This window comes from Vanellus vanellus, assembly GCF_965231255.1.
Source record: "Vanellus vanellus genome assembly, chromosome: 3".
Lineage (NCBI taxonomy): Eukaryota > Metazoa > Chordata > Aves > Charadriiformes > Charadriidae > Vanellus > Vanellus vanellus.
The window spans coordinates 77920219-77944573 of NC_138907.1; the positions used below are offsets into that span (position 1 = coordinate 77920219).

The window sequence follows — 24355 nt, forward strand, 5'->3', positions numbered from 1 at the left end:
ATAAAGGCTACGGGAACTTTATAAAGTACAATTTTTATTAAATAAAATCGAAAAGCTAAACAGTTTCTCTTTGAAATTGTCCCACAGTTCAGAAATATGGATTTTTTTTAAATATTCTAAAAAGTGTGATGTAGGTTTCTTTTTAGGTTTGCTTCTTTTCCAACAAAATATTTCAAAAAAGGCTAAGAACAAGTCATATGTAGCTTCAGACAAAAGTCACATATGCTGTTATTGCTGTTTTAATAAACAGGATGAACTTTTCCGGGTTCTATCATCTTACGAACTAATAGCACACAGATACCGATGGCGTAGAAGCAGGTGGGGGCAAGCATGTCCTGTGGCTCTAAAGGAAGGTGATATTGTAATGGGAAACCCAGACTTGGCTGTCAGGTTAGCAGAATTTGACACTTTATTTTTATTTGTTTTATAAGATAACTGTCTATATCTATTAGCTTCTTTTCCATTTTAAGTTTTCTAGGTAAAATGTACGTACTGTCATCCCCAGAGGCATTGAAAACATTTATGTTGAATCCACGGCCTTACCTGTTACCACCAATGCCACTTCCTCCTTGTAAAGTACTAGTATTTGGCCCTCCATTCTCTGGAAGAACAACTATTTGTAACCTAATTGCACACAAATATAAAGGAAAGGTAGGTTTATAAATGTCTTGTATAACAAGGGTATCAGCTGAGGCTTGGGAATCAGTTAAGCACATTCTTAATCCTGTTGGGTTATTAACATACAAATTACAGAGGAAACATAGTAATTTAGTGACATTCATTTATATAACAGTAGCTAATTTCTAAAATATTTTTATTTACCCTCTTATGTAAGACAAATATTTATGTGTCAGTTCTTTGTCTTAGCATAAGAATATTATGAATAACTTCTGTATCTAAGGTAATTAAATGTAAATGCAAATTAGAAATTATTTTTTCCACAAAGTAAGCCCCCTGAAATTGAATTATATGTAATTTTTTCTGAAATTTGCAGAGCTTTTCCAAATTCATTTCATTGTATAGAAGTCGGATCAGATGCTATATTTCTCTTCTGTGATATTTTTATTTTTTCAAATCATTTCACTAGGTTCTTGATATGGCCAAACTCATTCAACCCCATATGGAAGCATCACAAGAAGAAACCATTGAGCAACTGAGAAGGGATACAGTAGAAAAGGCTATCACAGCAGTAAAAAATAGGTTGGAATTAGAAAAACAGTCAAATGAATCAGGTGAATAAGGTGTTCCATGGTCTTTGAAGCTATCTTATTTGCTTTAGATTATTTAACTGAAGCAATTGCTATGACTTCAACTTATAAAATACTACAGAAGTTGTTACGGTTGTTGTGCATTAAATATGAACTAAAAGAACATGCAGTGAAGGGAATAGCTGAGTAGAATTCAGTATTTTTGATATTCTATATAAATCCTCTGAAGTTGAGTGCTGTCTGTTAGAAAGAGTTTTATGAGGAATTTTTGAAAGAAGTTCTGACTGATACCGGTTGGAAACTTTCCATTTGAATGACTTTCTGATAAGTTAAATCTCTGCAAAATTGAAATTTTCTTCAAGAGAGCAGCTTGTCAGCTGGACTGATGTGAACCCATAATCTACAGATTTTTCATGTTGGAGCATTCTTCCAAGTATGCTGTCTCAGATGGTACATTCACAAGACTTTCCACCTCTGGTCACATTTAGATTTCTTAAGCTGCCCAGGTTTTTGCAGCTTGATGAATTCAGAAAATATTTTGAAAAGGTGAAAATAACATGTTCTTTTAATATCTGTTAAACAAAATTTGGATTTTCTTTTTGCGGGAAATTTTGTGGGTTTTTTTCAAAATTACTGATTTTTAAATGAAAATTTTCCATTGGAGTTGCCCTTTCCAGTTACCTCTAGTTATGGTTCAAATGGACAATCAGACCATTTTGCCTTATTCAACTAAGCAAGGAATTACTGTATTTGACTTACTCATGAGTATCACAGAATCACGGAATTTTCAGAGTTGGAAGGGACCTCTAGAGATCATCTAGTCCAACTCCCCTGCTAAAGCAGGATTGCCGAGAGCACATTACTCAGGACTGCATCCAGGCGGGTCTTGAAAATCTCCAGAGAAGGGGACTCCACAACCTCCCTGGGCAGCCTGTGCCAGTGCTCTGTCACCCTCACAGTAAAGAAGTTTTTCCATGTATTTGAGCGGAACTTCCTGTGTTCTAACTTGTTCCCATTACCCCTCGTCCTGTCACTGGGAACCATTGAAAAGAGCCTGGCTCCATCCTCCTTCAACCCACCCTTTAGATACTTGTACGCCATAATAAGGTCTCCCCTCAGCCTTCTCTTCTCCAGGCTAAAGAGTCCCAGCTCTCTCAGCCTTTCCTCATAAGGGAGATGCTCCAATCCCTTAATCATCTTAGTTGCCCTTCGCTGGACTCGCTCCAGCAGTTCCCTGTCCCTCTTGAACTGGGGAGCCCAAAACTGGACACAGTATTCCAGTTGTGGCCTCACCAGTGCCGAGTAGAGGGGGAGAATGACCTCCCTCGATCTACTGGCCACACTCTTCCCTATGCAACCCAGGATTCCATTGGCCTTTTTGGCAACAAGGGCACATTGCTGGACCATGGATAATTTACTGTCTACTAGGACCCCCAGATCCTTCTCCTCAGAGCTACTTCCCAGCAGGTCCGCCCCTAACCTATACTGGTGCTTTGCATTCTTTCTCCCCAGGTGCAGGACCTTGCACTTGCTTTTGTAGAACCTCATTAGGTTCTTCTCTGCCCAGCTCTCCATCCTGTCCAGGTCATTCCTGTATATTCCTCTGGTGCTGCAAAACAGCTGACAGTAATACAAAACCCATTGGTGTTGCAGTAAGAATAATGGTGAACTATGACACCAAAATTGGAACTATTAAACAGTGTTATGTTCCAGAGTCCTGGCTCTGTAAATACTTTTGAGGAACGGTATGTGAAATGATATTAGGATTAATGAGAACTTAATCCTAATTAATAACCTTGGAGAGCTCAAACAATTTTATTACAAAACAGAACTACAAACAGATGAAGGATATAAATTGTCATAGAAAGTCAGAAAGCTTCATAGGGGAAATTAAATATTTTTGGAAGCTTGAATCTAGATCTAGAGGTAACTGTCCCAACTGTCCCAGAAAGTATTTCCTATTCCTAACATTTAGTTAATTACCCAGTAAATTCTGCCTTTTGAGAGAGTTACAGAGAATCACTAAAAATTATGCAAAAGATTGAGATAAGTTTAACTAGGTAAACGACCCCCTGACTGTCTGCAGGGTCTCTGTCTACTGTCAGGGTAGGTCAGGAGATTGAAGCAGTTGGTGCTAAGGACTCAATATCCATTTCATGCATGGAGGACTTTCAGACTAGCTGTATTGTGATCTCATGGGCTTAACACATAATGGTTTCAGCATAGTAAATGTGCATTTGGAAGGTATCAATTAGTTTGCATGTTCCAAGACTGCTTTGCCATGTGTACCAAAGCATGGGAAGGATCAGGAGATTCACATAAAACATATTCTTCTGATTCAAACTAAAAAGGTAACATATACATGCTCAGAGGGTCCCATTTTGTTTGTGTGTTCAAAAAGAACCACATTGTTCTGTTTGGGGGGAAAATAGGGGAGGGTATTAAATCTGTTGAACTGAAGAAGTGTTCAGGACTTGTGTATTTTTTAACTCTGTTCTGGCTTTTGTCATATTTCTGATCTCTTCTTTTAAGGGGAGAAACAGACATATAAAAACTGGTACTGCTAGAGAGCCATTTGTGTCTTGCCTTCACTAGGGCTGGAAAAGTGCTTGTGATTCCTAGGAGGTATGTTGGGGGATTCCACAGATTGGGAGGCTGTAGATGAAAAGCAGGCTGACATGTAGCTGGTTTAGTCAGATAGATTTTGTGGTGAAGTATTTGTATAAAAGGGTTTTCTACCAGTCTAGTTTTCTATGAATTTAATATGATTTCATAACTATAGGAGAACTGCAAGAAGATAGTAGTGTCAAAGAAGCAGATGATTCTGAAGAAACCACTAAAACCAAAGAGGGAATAAACTTGGACGAGGGGAGTACAATAAAATCTGCCATCATACAAAAAGGTAAAAAGTAAATCTTGGCTATTTTAAGCATGTCATTCCATGCCTTCAGTGTGTCTTGCAAATTAAAAAGTGAAAGATAATCTTTTTTTTTTCCTCATTTACACCTATAAGACTATTTTAATTTTTTTTTCTTTGCTGCTGGTACTGTTGTTTTGAGAAACCTAAAATGAAGTGGTTAATTTTGTCATTGAAAGATATTAACCCATTAATACCACATTAGTGCCCAGGGGAAAAAACTCACACTGACCTTTATAGGAACAAAGCGTGTGTTTGATGAAAAGTTTGGTATTTTCACTTCTGTATCTTTTTATAGCATAAAATTGTTTCAGAATTTTTTCATAGATAAGGCGAATAGGTGTTAAGTCACACAACAAAAAAATAAGCGAAGAGAGGATCTGAATTCAGGAGTGAGAGTTTTTTCCACTTGAATATGAGAGACTTGAAAGTATGGTAACTTTTAATTAACCTGTTGAAATATACTTAAATTAAATATGTCTGTAAGCCTGACATGGTTTACAAATAGTAGTATTTTTTTCATACAGAACAGACTGACCTTTCATCTCAACCAAGGAAGACAGACTATTAAGTAGATTCAATTAATGGACATTAATGAAATATATTTATAAGGATCTAAAGTGGAAGTGAAATAAATGTGGATTGTGAGAAATTTACAAATTTCCTTGTCTTTTTAAAGAAAAAAAAATTCCTTCAGCTATATTCTTCCTTTAATTTATGACGTTCTATACCAGCAAAAGATACTGAAGACAGCACTAGAGGAAGATCTATTTCTTGAACTGGAGAAGCAGAATATTATGTCTTTAGCTATGATAACTGTAAAGTCTGTTTGGGTTTAGGTTTGGGTTGCATTGATTTTTTTTTCAGAATGGAAACACTTACTAAGATATTGTCCCTTTCCCAGGGAGCTTGTAACTTGGCAAAAATAACCTGATAATGTATAAATTTGTGTATGTAAAAAGCATCAACACAATCAGTGAAAAATCTTGGCATAATTACAGAAAGTAAATACAGCATTTTTTCCAAATTATACTCTTCACATAGTGGATATTGTAGTTGCTTAAAACAGTCCTCCACCAAACTTTATCAAATTAGTATGTAAACTGTGAACTAATTCTGTGTAGCTTAAAAAATGTTTAAACAATTAGTCTGTTGTGTCAGCAATTACTAACAAAATATGGATTCAATATGAACATTTTGTGCATCTTAGGGAATGCAGGCTTCTTGACAATATACTGGCTTGATCTATGATTTGTATTGATTTTTAAATTAATCTGGTGAACCTTTTGATTTAGGAATCAAAGAGAAATCAAAGCAATTTTCTGCAGTTGCTGCAGGTGCCTGATTGTTCTAGTACACAACTGTAATTCCATTCATATTGAAATAATATTTCACTTACTGGTAGAAAATACTGTACAGTTAAAGAGGTCTGTTTTTTTTTAATGAGAGAGAAAACCAAGATCTTAAAACTTATCTTTATGAAATACCCTCTAAAACTGCATTCAGAAGAACTGGTATTTGGTCTTTTCTCAGTATGATTGTGTAATATTGCTTAAAATGACTACTGCACTGTAGTTATGAAGCAGCTGGATTTAATTGCCTAGCAGTTATTCCTCACCAGAGGAAATAAGTATTTCAGAATTTTTGTGAAGCACTTCAAAAAATCTATATTGTTAGGAATGTCAGAGATAACTGCTGACCACCCAGAAGTTCAAGCAATGGTAGAAGAAGCCATAAAAAGTGCATCAGTCTCTGAAGTTACCCTGGCACCTGAAATATATGCTGAAGTACTGGAAAGAGCTATTGCAGAGGTAAAACAAGTACTATGTAGGAAAGCACTTTTTTTCTAAGGGCAACCTGTAGCAGTTTTGACATTGTCAATATATGTTCTTAATTTTTCCATTTAAAAGATCGGTTTAGCTTATATCACATAGTCTGAAAGCTTACATAGGATTGACGAGAGACTGAGCAAGATCATGAAAGGCAAATCTATTGAGGACTACTACATATATAAATACAAATTATTTCTGTTTTGCAATGTACTTGGGCTACAAATTGTTAAAGGCTGGGAGCATTATCTGAGGAAAGTATCACTATATAGGCTTGCCCTAGTCTTATATTCTTAGTCACTGTTAAAGAGCTGAATACAAGTGTTTGAAAGCATATGAAGGTTTATACGAGAATCTTGAATTGTTTTAAATTTGTTCACTGGTTTGTAACTATTGAAACTAGAATCTAATTTCTTTATAGGCAACCTCAAAAAAACACTGGACATAAATCTCTCTTTGTTTAAAATATTTTTATTGCATTCAGACATAGAAAGTTAGAAACATCTTACTTTTTATTGACCTGAAATGACAATAGGGAAAAATAATAACATTTAGAAAATCATTTTGTATTGTGCAGTCTTTTTGAACAGCTCACAGACTATCGTAGTCTTTTTATGTTACTGAACCTGACGTTTTATAACAGCTTATGAAGAAGAACAAAGACAGGTTTCCTGGTGCTCCAGAAAAAGGAGGATGGGTAGTGGATAACTACCCTCTGTCAGTAGATCACTGGTCAGCTTTATCAGAAAAAGGACTTTTACCTGACACTGTTGTCTGTCTGAAGGATACAGAAAAAGATGGTTAGTAAATTCACACTAATGAAACTTAATCTTTTCTTTTTTTCTGTGTTGATATTTGTATTTAAAGCACACTGATAAGAAAAACTAGTAGTTATGTCCCATTTATAAAGTTTCAGGGGTCTAGAGACGGAAGAATCCAGAGAATCAACAAGAGTACCCCAAATTTCTTACAACTTAGATTAAGGGTATTACACAGAATTGAAACAGGAATGCATTACAAAAGCAGCAAAGAAAATTCCTCCTATTTATAATCCTACTTACAGTTTCCTCCTATTTACAATCAGCATTAAATACCACTGCGTTCTTACAGTTTCAGACTTTTGTATTCTGTGTCTGGCTGGCCACCAGCTTGTGGTGTGGCTCCTAGTCAAATTTCCCTGCCTGTGCATTGGTTTCTCCACTTGCAAAATCAGATTATACATATGAACATTCTCTGCCTGTATGCAGGTGTATCCTGCTCCCCATCCTAGGGTCAAAAAATGTTGAGCAACTTCTTATCCAGATTGATACAATTGCTTAGTACCCATGAATTCAGAGGAAGGGATTTTTACTTTATTGTTTCAAGCAGGAAGGAAAGTCGGTACCAGACATGAAAAACTGAACAGATTTATACACTGATAAAAGTTTTGCCTGCCAATGTTTGATCATTGTTCAAATCACCTGTTCAAATAGTCCATTATCAAAAGGTCTTTCAGTAGTAGAAACTTCCCTTCAGGAAAGGAATGATAGGTCTATTCATACTTAAGAAAGCTCAGTAACTGCTTGATATTAGAATCAGTCCAGAGAGGTTTTCAAACCCTTGTCCCTGAATATAAAAATCAATGTGAGCAAAAAAGGTTACACAGTTTACTCGGAACAGATTTTGTATTTAAAAAAAAAAAAAAAGCATTCCATAAGCATGCCATCTGATCTGCTAATCATCCTCACAACTCAACCACAGTACCTACAGTACTTAGTCACATAGCTTTGTGAAATTTCACACCACCTTAAACATCTTAATTAAAAGTCTTCTAATGTGGCTCAAACTCATATACAGACTAAACACAGACTGAACATTTATATGAGAAAGTTCTAGATCCAGTGTTTGTCAGAAAATCATATTTGCTGTTCCTACCATTCAAGAAGACCTCATCTCAGATACTTCCAGAAAGAACTTAAGGACAAATTGCATTTCCATGCCTCATCTTTCCTTCCTGGACATTTCAAGCATATTGAAATGCTCATTAACCTAGTTTCTGGGACACAATGCATTGTCCTTTCTTAAAACCACAAAAAGCACCTTATTCATGTAGTTGGCATGCAGTAATGTAATGTTAATACAGTGTACTAAATAACAAACTTCAGGAGTCAAGCTCTAGCCTTTTCTGTAGGGAGAGAACTGAGGTGGGAGAGATGCTTTCAGAATTATGTTAACTTTCCCTTCACTTCTCAGAATTTAACAAATTAGTGAATTAATTGGACAAAATAAAAGGTTGTCTCATCATAACTGAAAGGCTTTATTATAGATCAGACACTTTGGCAACAGATATTTCTTCATGGGAACCATGTTGAAAACTGGTCATTAGTAACTGCCCTGTTTTTTCTTTTGGGAAGGGAAGAACTTGTAAGTCCATAGCAGAAGCTTTCAAATTAAGATCTCTCTAGGGCATTCAAATTATGTGCTTCCTTCCTGCAAATGTACACCTTTCTGCCATTCCCACTAGTTCTCAAAACCTAGCTCTGAATTACTTGTTCTAATCTGAACTTTTGGTAGCCATCTCTTCCACGCAATCACCTTCTGTTTCTGTAGTCTGATAGGTGGCAGATTCTTTAAAGCACAAGTGTAAGGCTTTCCTAGAAGTTAGAGAGATCCTTCATGAAACTTAAATTTTCTGCTTACAACCTTGATGGTACCTCTGTTTGAACTAACACTGTTATAGTATTTATATCACATAGCAAAAAAAGACTGCTTTCTTAATTACAACCCATTTGGCCCTATGTACAAGTAGATTTCAGGCTTGAAATCCACCATTCCCATTTTTAATGTATTTGAGCTGATAATGAGTCTATATCCTAATTTTATCCCTGGAGCTGTATCAGGCTTTCATATGAATCAATGACTATTTTTCTTCAAAGTTTCATTCACTGGTGGGAGGAAATCAATTAACATACTTTAAATGATAAAGCATATATTTTTACTGTCTTAGCTTGAAACAAGTCGTGCAAATTGAACACAAGTCATACTTTTTGTAGCCTATGATAACAAATTGAAGTGAAATGTAATACTGGCACAGAGATTTTCTTAACAGACTTCCAGCTACATTAAAACAGGACAGTACAAGAACATTGTTCTTTCAACCAAGCTAGCTTATTTCTGGTTAATACCAGTAGCAGATATTCTCATGTCAGCCACTTAGGACTTTGCTAATTTATTATCCATTATTCTAAAGGCTTATAGGTCACTTGCTCAATTTGATCAAGTAATATTGGAATCCTTCATCAGATGAAACAATATTGAATCCTTTAAGTGAGGAGCACATGTGCCAGTACCCAAGGAAGAAAGAATTCTTCGTTATAGTATAGTAATTGTGATTCTTCTGGACATTCTGCATATAATAATTCTACAATTAAAGCTGCTTCAATTCAGATCAATATCATTTGGACTCTGAATAATGAAGTAAATTAATTCTGTTTGGCATTGCTGCTCTTTGTAATACTGTAAGAAAACACAAAGATGGGAAAGTGCATGCCTGGGCCACCAGGCAAAGCCATTGAAAACTCTCACAACTGTTTTGCAGAAGAATACTGAGACAGAATTATCTAAAAATGAGTTTACCAAGTACATTTTTAAAAAATTCCCTTCACTCACCCACCCTTTTTCAAAAACACATTTAATTGAAAGTGTTGGTTTGAAATATAAACCGTTCACACAAAATTATCATCTGCTTCAAATCAACACCAATGTTCCTAACAATAGAGTAACGTGTTTCTCACAGTTCAAATTTAGATAAAAATACATTTTATGTCAGTTAATGATAGTGATAATGTGAGATATCAGAGGAACAGGTATGAATCAAGTGAGCTGAAAGAGGCAAGATCATAACGTCTGCTATAATGTTTCGCTAAAAGTGTAGCTTTTTGCTTATGGATATATTTCCTTGAATTTAGCTATTTTGTTTCATTTTGTTCTTTTTATTTTTTTTATTTGGGCAATCATGTTTATTCTTTATTTGATTCCCATTAATTTCTATTCCTTAAATAATAATGTAGTTGTGGAGTTAACATTTTCACAGCATTTTGAGTCATTATTTTGCAAGCTATTCCCTGAACTAGTCTAAACTGGCATAACTCCACTGGTGGAAATGGATTTCAGCCACATAGCCATACATCATAAATCTATTTGCCAAAGCAAATAAGTCAGTAGGAATAAGTCAGTAGGAACAGCATATTCCTCATTTCTGTCAGCCAGCTGTAGTAGTATAGACATGTACATTCTTTATATTTTTATTTTAATGTTTTTTAATTTGTTTCTTCATAGTTTTCTTCATACACATGCAAACAAAAGAAATACCAGAGTAATGCATGACATACAGAAATATAAGACAAACCCTTTCAGTGCTGTCTCCCCTTATAGCCTTCATCATAACCTTCCCATATCCCAGACTCAGTTTATTACATGCTTGAAATGGAAAACAAAGCTCTAAAAACTTAGAAAGCAAGAGCATAATAACATTTCAGTGGTATATGTGCCTTTTCTTGGCTTTAAAAAGAAGTAAGAAAGTTGTCTATGATTTATTAAATAATTTTCCTAACTCAACTTTAGTTTTATACAGATGCATAGAACTCATTACTGTTGTATAACTGTACTGCAGGAGTCTGTATACTACGCAGGACATACTTAACAAATAGGGATGAAATTAATTCTAAGATTTTGAAAAGACTAACAGATGAAGCATTAGAAAAGAAAGAAGAAGAAGAAGCAGCAAGGTAAAATATTCCCAATATATGAATGTATAAAATAAGCACAAGAAAATTCTAGCCTTACTTTGTGTTAAAGGTTTCAGTGCATTTATCAACACAAATGTACTAAAAAAGTACACTAAGACTAGTTATGATGTATAGGAAATAATCTAATATGTGTTAACTTTGAGGAATATCTCATTTAGATCTGTAAATATGATAGCAGAAGATTCAATTACTAAATGCATTTTCATTAGCCTTTCATTAGTCCAGCCTTTTAATGCAATAGACAGTAACATTTTAGATGATAAAATATATTTGATTTTTATTTTGTACAATCCAAATTATATTTCAATTCCCAACAGTACATTTCCACATCTTTCCTTTACATTTAATATATCTGCAACTTGCTTCAGTAGTATTTATATATATCTTAAGATGAATAATCTTTTACTTACAGAAGAAAAGTGCAAGAAATACTGACATCAGAGGAAGAGCAATCTTTAGAGGCTGCTGAGGAGAGAGGTGAGAGTGTGTATCATTTGACTTCTATTTTACCTAATTATGTGTTTCAAATAATTTAGCAATTTCAGTTTTATGCAGATTTTACAGTTTTGATTTCCTTTTTATATTCAGCATCTAGAAAAATTATATTACTATCTGTGCTTCCTCACTGATTCAGGCGCTCATTTCTATGTGTCATTCTTAACGATTGTTACAGAATAGAGAAGTGTATTAAATCAGCCAGTACAGTTATGATTTTCAATAAATCCAAAGGACAGGACTCTTTATCTCCTCTAGAAAGTTTTCTAAGTGGGTTATTAACTGTATTGAAACCTCCTACTCATCAAAAAATATGTATCCCATCACAAGTTAGAAAACATGTTAGCCAATAGCTAATGAGAAAATCACAAAACTGGCTGATTTTCTGCTCTTCCTCCAAGAAGCTCAGCCTGAAGCAATTAAAGGGGATTGGAAATTATTTCAGGAGATGCTCTCTCAACATGCATTAAGAATTGCTGAATCTGGTAGGAACATATATTATAAATTGCTGAATACAATAGCCCAGCAGAGGTGAGGCTGCAGCAGCTCCATGGCCCCAGGACCGTGCAGTAATGTATCTGAGCATGTATTCCCATTTCCCCTTTCATCCTCTTCTTACTTTTTTATCCATGTTTGTTCCTCCCCAATCCACTTTGATCCCTCCTTCTCCTTCCCTTTGGTTCTTCTCAGAAATAATGTTATAAGTCTCTCACAATCCCAAACTGCTTTTCCTGGCATCCCTTAATGAATCTCATAAGTTGTAGGCAGTAATCCCCCTCGGACAAGGAGAGAGTCTCTGGTTGACTCATCTCAATAGATCTCACACCCAGACAATTTTTCATTATCCTCTTTTAATGACCCTGAGGGGAGCCAAGTCAAGGTTATATTTGTTCTTTTTAGGTTATTGGGGCTCCTCCACATGTCATTTTTCCTCTCCTCCTTTGTGCTTATGGAGATTAGCCTTTAATAACAACTTAACAACAAAAAATAACAGAATTATGTGTATTACATCAGGTTACCCCTGTAATAACAACGTTAATAAAGCATTTTGGGTAAAGACTTCCTTTGCTTCTTTATGTATTGACAAAACCACATATTATTTTTGTTTAGCCACTTTTCTGTAAAGATCCTACTTTCATATCAGAACTGTGCTATACTTTGTTTCCAGCAATGAAAACATAATTGTCCTGGGCAAGAGTGAATAATCTGTGAGGAGTGGGGTTTTAGGGGCAAGCCAACTGTCACAAATAGTCTGGATTTTTGCACCTCAGACAATTCTGTCAGTTGGGTTGAGGTTTAGAATTAATTCCAGTTCTTTTCAATGTTTTTAAACCTCAACAGTCAAAAAAGTTGCAGGGTTGTACTTCCCTCTTTACCTTCTTTAATCACTGCCTACTTTCTTAGAAGAATCTTGCTGTCTGATTTGGATTTGCCGTCAAGATGAAGTACCACGCATGGGTATCTGTCTCTACATTAAGAACAAGGTTGGGGACTTTATTTTCTTCCTCTGCTGTGGGACCTCAAGGTTTCTCCATCATAGCCTAAATGATCAGCTAAGGCTTGGAGATGAAATTAAAAATTGAAGTGCATGCATTCTCACTTTTTTTTTTCTCTCAGTAGTGGGGGCCTAGACTGCCATTACTGTCTTCCTTTCAAACATAACATAGTTTTCTGTAGAAAAATATGATGACCAATCTTAAGTTCTGTATTGTCAATATGTCTCGTGCTCATTTTTTCATTATGTAGTCTGGTGTTTATTTTACTTATATATAATAAGGTCTAAGTCATAAAGGTAGTATAAGATAGACTGAATATGATAACATGCTTTTAATTTTTAATTAGGTAACATTTCACCTACTCTGAAAAAATAATCTAGCTTTGTAGTGTTCATTAAATTACATATAAACTTTTAAAAAATCCTATATATAACTTTTTATAGTTTCTGATAAAACATATAGCACTTTTCAAAGTGAATGAATTCTAAAGTATTAAATATAAAGGGTTCTACACAGATACTCTTTCATCTCTGTCAAAGTTCAAAGTTCATCTTAGTTTTGAATATCTAACTCATTTTGGTCTGAGTACATCAAAACAACAATTATTAATGATAGAAGTAATAATATATACACACTTGTGCTCTTAACACGTGATAAGTCCTTGTTCAGAGAAAATAATGTTTTCCTTTTCCTACACCTACATTTGATTTCAATAATCAAATACTGACTCACCGAAACACTTGAGTCATGCTGCTCTTAGCCTGACATCTGTTTTATTTCACATGTAGTACCATCAGCACATTGACTGCAGCTTTTCTCCCATGTGACACGTCTTTACAAAAATAAAATTAATTATATGTTCACAGCCTCGGGGAGTTTTATATAGCAGTTATGGTATAAAAATGAAAACTCAAAAAAATACCGCACTGCCCCAATCATGCTCTTTTGATGTCTCATATAAATAAATGTGCATTTCAATAATTGCAATTTTTGTAACCTCAGCGGGAAATTGAAGTAACTGGGATTGCTTCAGGACTAAACATATTCAAATTTATAACATCATTTGTGTTTAAAAGGAAAAAATTGTTCCACTAACGAGTAAGGTACTTACATGTGTCTTAATGAGAGTGAAAGCAAATAGAGAAGGACACTTTGGGTAAATTTAACAAATGTATTTAAGTGAGTTAGGAAGCTAAGTTCAATGCTGAATATGTCTGTTGAAGCTACACAAAACAATTTATGTAGTAACTCTTGCCTGTAGTGTCTAGCTGAAAATTAGAGCCCCACATCTTTTTTAATGTCCCTTGACACAATTGTTCTGAGCTTAAATTATTTTCAGGAATTTCTTACTGCATTTAAGCATTTTTGCAGCAGCTTTGCATGTGTATGGATTTATTTATACTAGGAGACAGCTATATGACTTCATGAGAATATATTTCAGGTATCATAGAAGAGTTATACAGCTTCAGGTAGATCTGTGGATTCGTTCCAATCTTCCTGAGGTAAAACTTGGCATATTTCTTTCCTGCCACGTTTCAGCAATAAAATATCACATACAATTGATCTTATCCACTGAAGCAAACAGTTGTCATGGTTTAAGACTTTATGTTCTGTACTTTATTTGTCAGCCCTGCTTTTCTGCCAGAGATTACCCCCTTCATATAGCAGACTCGACTGAAGCACATGTATGCCTATGCCTCAGTCACTGTAGCTCAGGATGGTGTGTTAGTACAACCCTATCTTCACTGATACCTCTTCTGCTACTCTTGCAATTTAGGCAGAAGCTCTTGCAAGAAATCAATGGGTAGCTGGAGCTGATAATTCCAGCTGTTGCCTCCTGTGCTTGTCCTTCACCACTGTTAATATCAATATTTGTTATAACCTCTTTAATATTGATCCCAATCCCCCCCTTTCTCATATTACAAATGGTGGAGGGTTGAATCAATACCCATCTCTTTAGGTTTTATTTTATGTTCTTGCTTTTTTATTTTTATCAGTGTTAAATTCAGTAAGATATTTTAAACGACAACAAAAAATAAATAGAATAATAATAAAACCTGTACATGTTAGGATATTTCCTCTTTAGTCTTTGAAGATAAATGCTTTTTGGAATCAATTATAACATTTACCAGATAGTTGATGTGTGCTTAGCCCTACAGCCTCTCAATATATTTCCTTTGTTTTCTTGGCTGGCTTGCATCCTGATTTGTTGTTTTGTTTTTTTTTTCTGCCTCTAACTGGAAGCTTTTCAGTGAGAGAATTTGAACAAGGACATCTTATTAATCTGCAGACAAGGGATAGCAAATTACTTGTACAACAAACTTCAAAGCAAGCTGTAGTGATATTAACTTCACAGTTCGTTCAGTCTTTGAGCAAAGTTCCGTGATCTTCAAAGCCACTTTCTGCCCTCCTTCATAAGTCAGATATGATAATTATAATTCCTGTAATCACAGCATTTTAGGTAGAGACATTTCAGAAATTGAAAGAGAAAGGTTGTAAACAACTTTCTCAATTAGATCCCAAATACCTTCACTTCTAAATTCTTCTAGTCTCTCATTCAGAGAAACAAAGGCTAAGGGGTATTGCTTTAGTACAGCTATGCATTCCTTTGCAGAAAAAAAAGAAAACCTATGATAGAGCTAGCAGCCTCTCTGAAAGCTCTTATCACTTTCTGAACATCTATAAGAAAAAGGACATCTTAATTTACTTTGTTTAATGTCTGTGCATCTATCTTCCTTGACCCTATCCAGCACCAGTCTTGTAAATGAAATCTCTAAAATGTTTAAACACACTGTAAAAATTTAGACATGCTTAGCTTCTGTGCTATAGCTATTTTCCTTGAAGTCTCTAGGACTGTCTGTGATTAAGTTATGTATTCATGTGAGAATTTGCATGTTGACAGCCTTAACAAAGCATCTTCCATTTTGCATATTTTTCTGCATGTCATTTTTCCCTTTGTGTATATTACAGACTCCTGATTTATTTATTACAGAGCATCAAAACTCATTTTGCTTGACTGCATTCCTGTATATAACAAAAGGAAATAAAGGACAAGAATAAGTGAAGAATTTTCTCAGTTTGACACATGCTAAAAGTTGTGGATTTTCATCTGCTAACCATATAAGAAGATGATGCTTTTTTACGAGATGAAGTTTCCTGATTCTGCATAAATCAGAGATTCAATGTTTCCAACCTGTTTTTCATGTCGTTTGTGGTTTCTTTGCCAAAAAAGAGATATACATGAAAACAAATGCCATAATTTCAGATTTTAAAGTACACGCTTGTTTAATATGATTTGAGTTTTGGGTAATCATAATATGTTGAGAAGTACTAGTGGTGTCTTATTACTCTAACAATGGTCTTAGGACATAAGCAAAACAAGGCTTGTAGGAAAAAGTTATATACTTTATTGAACAACTGATATAGTTGGGAAAATTACACCAGCTTTCAGGTGCACAAGCTCTTCTTCAAGTCAGAAGCACTTTTGCCCAATAGAAGCTGTTCTGTAAAACACCAAGTGCGCTCTTTTGTAAGGTCTTATTTTTGAGCATAGTTTGAGCCCAGAACACATGTACTATAATGAATGAAAAATATTCTTACATAAAAGCACTGAAGAAAGTACTTCTCCGTTTTATTCAGTCATGCGGCATCTGATAGATGATCTGCCTTTCCTCACAGATCAAGTTGCTGATTTTATAATGTTTTGGTCAGTGTGCAATACCTGAACATTAAAATAACTAACTCCTTTTTTGCAGGGGATCAAATATAAGTTTTGCAGTGTGATCCAAAAATATCTTTATTTCTGTAGTGCCTCCATCACCCCTCGATGGGTTTGTTAAAGTTACTAATGGTTTTATTTCTGCCAGCAGAATTTGAGGACAATGTTAAGCAGCTTCCACCTGCAACGGAACAAATGCCCTGGAAACAGTCCAGTGACTCTGCAGTTTATAAAGAAGACTCGAAACCTACAGGTTGGCCTTGTAGCATATATAAACTCTCTTACTTGCTAGTATCAAGAATTGTATGTCTTCCTTTTCTGCGATACTTTTATATTGCAGAATAAATTTTATTTTATATTTTACTATATTTGAAAATTGGCTGTAAATATCATTCCTTAGCTTAACTCTTTTCTTTTAAAGAAGTTTATAATTGAATAGTCAGGTTCAAGTTATTTAAACACTTATAAAAGCAATTAAAGGCATGTTGTTATTTCCTGTTAAAAATAATGCACCAGGTATTTGGACTTTGAGAAACAACAAAACAACAAAATCCCACTATTGCCTCTACTGCCTAAACACCAAATTAATAAATATGTTCTGAGATCTATGGAAATAACAAATAAAGTGAGTGTTGCTGAAATTCCAGGTTGACATAGCCTCTTGTATTCGGAAATCCACATGCACTCTCTAAAGGATGAAGTGATAAGGAAGGGAAATCAGAGAAAAAAAGCTTTAGAAAGTCACTCGCGTGGATTGTGACCCCCCAAAAAAGAAAAAGTAGAAAGAAGAAAATACCAGGGGAAAAATAGGGAAAAATACCCCTGGGAAATAATCAAATTGCAGTATTTACAAACACCTGCATGTGATTTTAACAAACCCTTGTTCTACAGACCATTTTAAAATTAATAATATATCCACATTAATCAGAAATTTCTAGTCCGTTCCCTGTGGCAAGGGACGTTGGGAAAAATGGAAATGGATGAATTTTAAATTTGGATGTGAATGATCAAAATATGTCCTGTATTTTCCTCAGTCACCTATTGTCATACTAACAGCTTGCCGGATTTCACAGCGTTTTCTTCTTTTTGGTATAAAGTAAAATTCTGCAGCACATGGAACTCCAAAGAACCATATGCTAATGAAAAGATATATGAAATCCTATAGTAGTCTTCTCTCAAAAAACACGTTGAAGGCAACTCATCTTTAATGGAGATGGTCTGCTTTAGTTTATAAAATATAAATTTTAGCTTTTATCTACTAGAATTTTTAGAAGAGAACAAAATCCAACAGAAAACATTTTCTTTTAAATAGCAAGTTGTTAAGTATACATATTTTTATGGATTAGAAAGAATCAACTTAATCTGTAAAATGAACTGCTTTTTTTTTTTTCAAACACCATAAATTAGTACACTCAGTATGTTTGTCTACTAAGTACATTTCATTGTAATATGCTGAAAGTTATTTGGCAGCATATATTTATAAGTAATGAAAAGCCTGTATAAAAATTCTACATGGTCTGTTTCAAAAAGACAAATGAAAATATGTTCATAATGAAATACATATCAGTTCCAAGGAATGGAAGTGTCACTGTCACCCTACATTTTGCCTTTCTGTTTATTTTGATAGTTAACCCTAATGAAGAAGACATGCTGGCTTCTGGTGTTTCTGTCTCAGCTTTGGCAGGGTTTGAGAGGGGGGGAAAAAAGGATTTTTTTCATCTTTTTTGTTGCTGAATATGGACTGAGGGCAAAACAAGTCATATCTAATACTAGCAGAACACTGGGAAAAAGATTAATAAAGCCTTTCCTTCCCCAGCAACTCACTTGGAGAACGTGGGGGCAGAAAGCCTTTGAGGATTGTTTGTCTCTATGGTAACTATGCTCAGTAAAAGCAAAGAAGACACAGAGCAAAAGGATATGAGAGAATGCCATATAGGCATTCCCTGTGAAAGCTCCATATTTAGGGCTGGAGAGGATTGTTTCCTGTCACCTCTGCGATAAGGAAAAGAAATTAAGAACAGCACTGTTAGACAGCCACCTCCTCTGAAGAAAACTTGTTTGCATTTTTAGATACATTTATTTTTAAACCAATATACTTGAAAAGACAATTTATCTTGACTATGTTTCTTATTTCTTTTAAAATATCTTCTCACTGTAAATCACCTCTGCAAGCAGAATTATTATAACTTATATCTAATAGCAAAGGTACAGCTGCCTTACTTAAAAGTATTTTCAGTATTTTTGATCCCTGAGACGCAGTTTGAAACAAATCAAATGCCAGGGAAGCAACATTTCTGTCATAATAAGGTTCATACATCTGAACCAAAACCAAATAATGTTTGGGTTGTCCAATTTTTGTGTTGTCCCTTTTCCCTAGGAATGTAATCCTTTTTTCTTTTGTTACTTCTCCCCTCTTTCCAGCAGAAAGTTTCTCCAGGTCACTTAGGCCTGTGTAATCTATTTTAAAACTCCGTAACTATGCAATAATTGCTGCTAGCTAAGTTTCCTTAAGCAAGAAAACTCTCAGATAGAGGTAATCTGATGGAATTATATGCCTAGAGTAGAGAATCAAAGCTGGAACACATGCTGGACCATCATTTGCTAAATATGACCTATCAGGAGAGGTGTAACGTGAAATGTGAGTTGAGATTAAGGTTCATATGGGAAGCACTCTATTGACTGGATTTGTTACCATGTTCAGTCTTCTGTCTGTCTCAGATAATGTCAAACATTCATTTAAATCTATTATTCTGCCTGTATATTTCCAAAGACCTTCTCAGAACTGAGAGGTTTTTAAAAGGCAGGACTATAAAAGACAGTCTGTTGAAGGCTAGATCCAGAGAGCCCGCATTACCATCTTCCATACGTTATTTATTGCTTTGAATAGGGCTGTGGTTCACAAGGCAGCACATGTGATTTCTACAGTGTGAATGTGCCAGGGATAACACGTGCAAAAAGCAGTTAGTGTTACCTAGGTATTAATGTATCCTTTGCTTATTTTCTTAAAATCTTTGTTCCTAATGGGATCATCATTACATAATGCATTACAGCTGTCCAAATTTAAGCAGGTTTTACCTGGCTACATCTCTGTCGCATTCAGAATACATCACTGCACAATACAACATAATTAAAGGAAGGTATTTCCATGTTCCTATTTAGAATCATGGCAAGAGACGGAACTGTCATTGCAAGGGATAACTAATGTAATAATGTATATAGAATGAACGTGTAGTTTAGTAAAATATAAGTGTTTACAAACATTAACTATAACAATTAATTTCTAATTCAAGATCAGAGTATTTTAAATTTGCAAGGTGTTTCTGCTTAATAATATGCCCTTTTGCACTTTTGGTTTATGTTTAGACTAATAATCAGATCGAGGGAAGGTTAGCCACTGAGGTGTCAGTCTAATAGTTATAGTGTTCAAAGCTGTAAAAAGAAGAGGGGAAATGTATTAAGTATTCTTTGTTACAAAAGATCACAAAAATAGTTGCCAAAATGCTTATTTGTTAATCTATTATTTAAAAGTGGCTCAACTAAAATAAAGGTTTGCTGTTCATCTTGGGGACAGCATGTCAGGACACTGCGGGGGCCAACTGCTCCCAAAGGAAGAGGGAGCTGGGAGCAGAGTGTGGGGCCACCTGAATAGGGCCACAGCCCGTCCCACCACCCCAGCCAGGAGCAGGGCAGCTCTGGCCCTGGGCATCGGGCACCTCCCTGGGGACAGGAACAAGCAGAGGCTGGGCTGGGATGTTGGCCCATGGACAGGCAGGGCTGTGGGGAGCTGGGGACTGGCCCTGCTGTGGCATTGCTGGAGCAGGGGCTGATGGCCCTGGGGGGCTGACATGAGGTCCTGGGCCATGGGCAGGTGCGGGGAGCCCCAGGGGCCTGGGCAGGGACAGCCAGGTCTGGGGCTCCCCTCAGGTCCCTGAGCCAGCATATGAATTGCCATAGAGTGTGTGATTTATTTAAAATCTCAGTTTATCGTATATATAGTAGAGGTAAATGGAGGTGTTTGAAAGAATGAAAGTTTCAGCCTCATAAGTGGAAGAATAAAATTCTTAAAAGCACCTAAGTATCTAGAAATTTACTATATTTCTAGAGGACTACACATTAAGACCCAGATCCATAAGAAGATGTAGACATTGCAGTGCACAAAACTGCCATACTTTGAAGTGCCTGGCTTCATATATAGAATTAAGGGTTGTAGCAATAAGTGCAACAAGTAGTAAACTAGCAAGGGGACAACCTTCATGAGCCACGAAGGAATGTCAAAAGGAGGCATGTATTTGAAACCCTGCATCTTTTTAAATTTGGCCAATGACAAAAGAATTGGAGCTCCTAACCCTAGCTCTTTAGCATTTAAGTCACTGGAGGCAGGGCACTGGCTTGCTTTCTTCAGTGCCACTACTGTCTTCTAGACCTTTGATATAGTAGCTTCATAGGTAGCTTAGCCATTAAAGTCAGAAAAATTTCTTACATGTGTTTCTTGTCCTGCAGGTCCTTACATATTCCAGCTGCTATTGACACTTCCAGATGTTGCTTTAGTCGGTAGCACGTTAAGCAGCATATCTACTCTGACCATTATGTTAAGTCCTGTTTCACAGAATCACAGAATCATCAGAGTTGGAAGGGACCTCTAGAGATCATCTAGTCCAACTCCCCTGCTAAAGCAGGATTGCCTAGAGCACATTACTCAGGACTGCATCCAGGCGGGTCTTGAAAATCTCCAGGGAAGGGGACTCCACAACCTCCCTGGGCAGCCTGTTCCAGTGCTCTGTCACCCTCACCGTAAAGAACTGTTTCCGTGTATTTGAACGGAACTTCCTGTGTTCTACCTTGTGTCCGTTGCCCCTTGTCCTGTCACTTGGAACCATTGAAAAGAGCCTGGCTCCATCCTCCTTCAACCCACCCTTTAGATACTTGTATGCCATAATAAGGTCTCCCCTCAGCCTTCTCTTCTCCAGGCTAAAGAGTCCCAGCTCTCTCAGCCTTTCCTCATAAGGCAGATGCTCCAAGCCCTTAATCATCTTAGTTGCTCTTCGCTGGACTCGCTCCAGCAGTTCCCTGTCCCTCTTGAACTGGGGAGCCCAAAACTGGACACAGTATTCCAGTTGTGGCCTCACCAGTGCCGAGTAGAGGGGGAGAATGACCTCCCTCGACCTACTGGCCACACTCTTCCCTATGCAGCCCAGGATTCCATTGGCCTTTTTGGCGACGAGGGCACATTGCTGGGCCATGGATAATTTACTGTCTACCACAACCCCCAGATCCTTCTCCTCCAAGCTGCTTCCCAGCAGGTCCGCCCCTAACCTGTACTGGTGCCTAGCATTCTTTCTCCCCAGGTGCAGGACCTTGCACTTGCTTTTGTTGAACCTCATTAGGTTCTTCTCTGCCCAGCTCTCCAGTCTGTCCAGGTCACGCTGGATGGCAGCACGGCCCTCTGGGGTGTCAGCCACCCCACCCAGTTTGGTATCATCAGCAAACTTGCTGAGGATACACTCTGTCCCCTCATCCAGGTCATTAATGAATATATTGAACAAAATTGGACCAAGTATTGACCCCTGGGGGACACCACTGGTTACAGGCCTCCAACTAGACTCTGTGCCGCTGATCACAACCCTCTAAGTTCTGTCCCGCAGCCAACTCTCAATCCACCTCGCTGTCACCTCATCTAGCCCATACTTCCTCAGCTTCCTAATGAGGATGTTTTGGGAGACAGTGTCAAAAGCCTTGCTAAAGTCAAGGTAGATGACATCTACAACTCTCCCCTCATCCAGCCAACCAGTTATAACATCATAGAAAGCTATCAGATTGGTCAAGCATGATTTATCCTTGGTAAATCCATGTTGACCACTTCCAATAACTTCCTGTTCCTCAACGTGTTTGGAGATGACATCCAGAATGAGTCGCTCCAATACCTTCCCAGGGACAGAGGTTAGACTAACCGGTCTGTAGTTCCCTGGGTCCTCCTTCTTGCCTTTTTTGAAGATTGGAGTGATGTCGGCCTTCCTCCAGTCCTCAGGCACCTCTCCTGTTCTCCATGACCGTTCAAAGACGATGGAGAGTGGTCTAGCAATAACATCCGCCAGCTCTCTCAGCACTCGCGGATGCATGCCATCAGGGCCCATGGACTTGTGAATGTCCAGCTTGGCCAAGTGGTCTCTGACACGGTCCTCCTCAACTGAGGGAAAATCTTCCACTCTCCAGACCTTCCCCTTTGCCTTCAGAGTGTGGGATTCATGAGGGACAGCTTTAGCAGTGAAGACCGAAGAAAAGAAGGCATTCAGTAACTCTGCCTTCTCTGCGTCCTCCACCACTAGGGCACCTGTCTCATTCACCAGTGGGCCTACATTTTCCCTAGTCTTCCTTTTTCTATTGATATATTCAAAGAACCTTTTCTTATTGTCTTTAACTGCAGTGGCCAAGCTGAGTTCTGACTGAGCTTTGGCCCTTCTCATTTTCCCCCTACATAGCTTTGTTATATCTTGATAGTCCTCGTAAGTTGCCAACCCCCTTTTCCAGAGAATGTAAACTTTCCTTTTTTTTCTGAGGTCCAGCCAAAGTTCTCTATTTAGCCAGGCTGGTCGTCTTCCCCGTCTGCTCGTTTTTCGAGACAAGGGGATGGCCTTCTCCTGCGCTTTTAAGAGCACCTGCTTGAAGTATGCCCAGCCTTCCTGGGCACCTTTGCTCTTCAAAACTGCCTCCCAAGGGACACTCTCGACCATGCTCCTAAACAGGCTAAAGTCTGCCCTTCGGAAATCCAAGGTGGCAGTTCTGCTGGCTCCCCGCCTTACGTGATCAAGAATTGAAAATTCTATCATTTCGTGATCACTCTGCCCAAGGCGACCTCCAACCTTTACATCCCCCACAAGACCTTCTCTGTTAACAAACAGTAGGTCCAATAGTGCACTTCCCCTAGTTGATTCCTTCACCAGCTGTGTTAGGAAGTTGTCTTCCACACACTCCAGGAACCTCCATGACTGTTCCCTCTCTGCTGCATTGTATTTCCAGCAGACGTCTGGGAAGTTGAAGTCCCCCACAAGAACAAGGGCAGATGATCGTGAGACCTCTGCCAGCTGCTTATAGAATACTTCATCGGCTTCTACATCCTGATTAGGAGGTCTATAACAAACTCCCATCACGATGTCTGCCTTATTGGCCTTCCCCTTAATTCTTATCCATACACACTCAGTGTTGTCATCCACACTGTTAAGTTCCAGACAAATCTTTTTTGGCAGTTTCCTGCCAAATCTTACTGAAATCCACCTACATTGTACTTAGTAATAGAATATTTTGATCTGGCTCTATTTTGGAAAACTAAATGTGGCGTTTGTGAGTTTCTTCAACAATCAACAAGAGAAGATTGGGAGACATTCACTGCTGGGAGGAAATACGTTTTCTTAAAGAAGAAATTTGTAACAGGCAATCTAACTCTTCATAAGCAAGAAAAATTGTTTGGATTTTTCAGTTTGGGGCAAACTTAAAATGAACGTTACAGTCCTGCAGTTTCACATAGGGAGCACTGGCCTGCTTCATGCCAGGGAGTAACTGTAAACCACTGTCTTTTTAATGTTTTGGGGTTTTATATTTTTAAGAAAATGGTCAAAGCTTTTAACATACAAGGCATTAAGTAAGGCTTTCATTTTTAGTAATATCTCTCCTTTTTATGTGTAGGAAGTTATATAAGGAAAAATAGTAGTAATGGTCCCTTTTTGTAAAACTCAGTAAAAGTTCATTGGAATAGGCTGAACCTGTTGTTGCTTGTGTCAAAACCTGTTCCTGCTCTTTCAAAGTCAAAACAAGACAGAAACAAAAAGAGGAGGGGAAAATTATAGCAAAATAGAAAATCACTCCATCCACTGTTCAAGCTCTTTCTTGTGCCTTCATTTCTGGCAAGAGACA

General features: G+C 37.1%; 1 protein-coding gene across 1 annotated transcript in view; it reads left to right on the forward strand.

Moving 5' to 3' along the window:
* Positions 1-24355, forward strand: part of AK9 (adenylate kinase 9) — a gene marked incomplete at its 5' end in the record, with an annotated part of 78728 nt that overhangs the window by 20837 nt on the left and 33536 nt on the right. Inside the window, 9 exons of the mRNA XM_082480732.1 lie at positions 251-390; positions 471-651; positions 1088-1232; positions 3991-4110; positions 5803-5936; positions 6598-6754; positions 10606-10720; positions 11154-11218; positions 16602-16703. Coding sequence (XP_082336858.1) covers positions 251-390; positions 471-651; positions 1088-1232; positions 3991-4110; positions 5803-5936; positions 6598-6754; positions 10606-10720; positions 11154-11218; positions 16602-16703 — 1159 coding nt within the window. The remainder of the gene's footprint in view (positions 1-250; positions 391-470; positions 652-1087; positions 1233-3990; positions 4111-5802; positions 5937-6597; positions 6755-10605; positions 10721-11153; positions 11219-16601; positions 16704-24355) is intronic.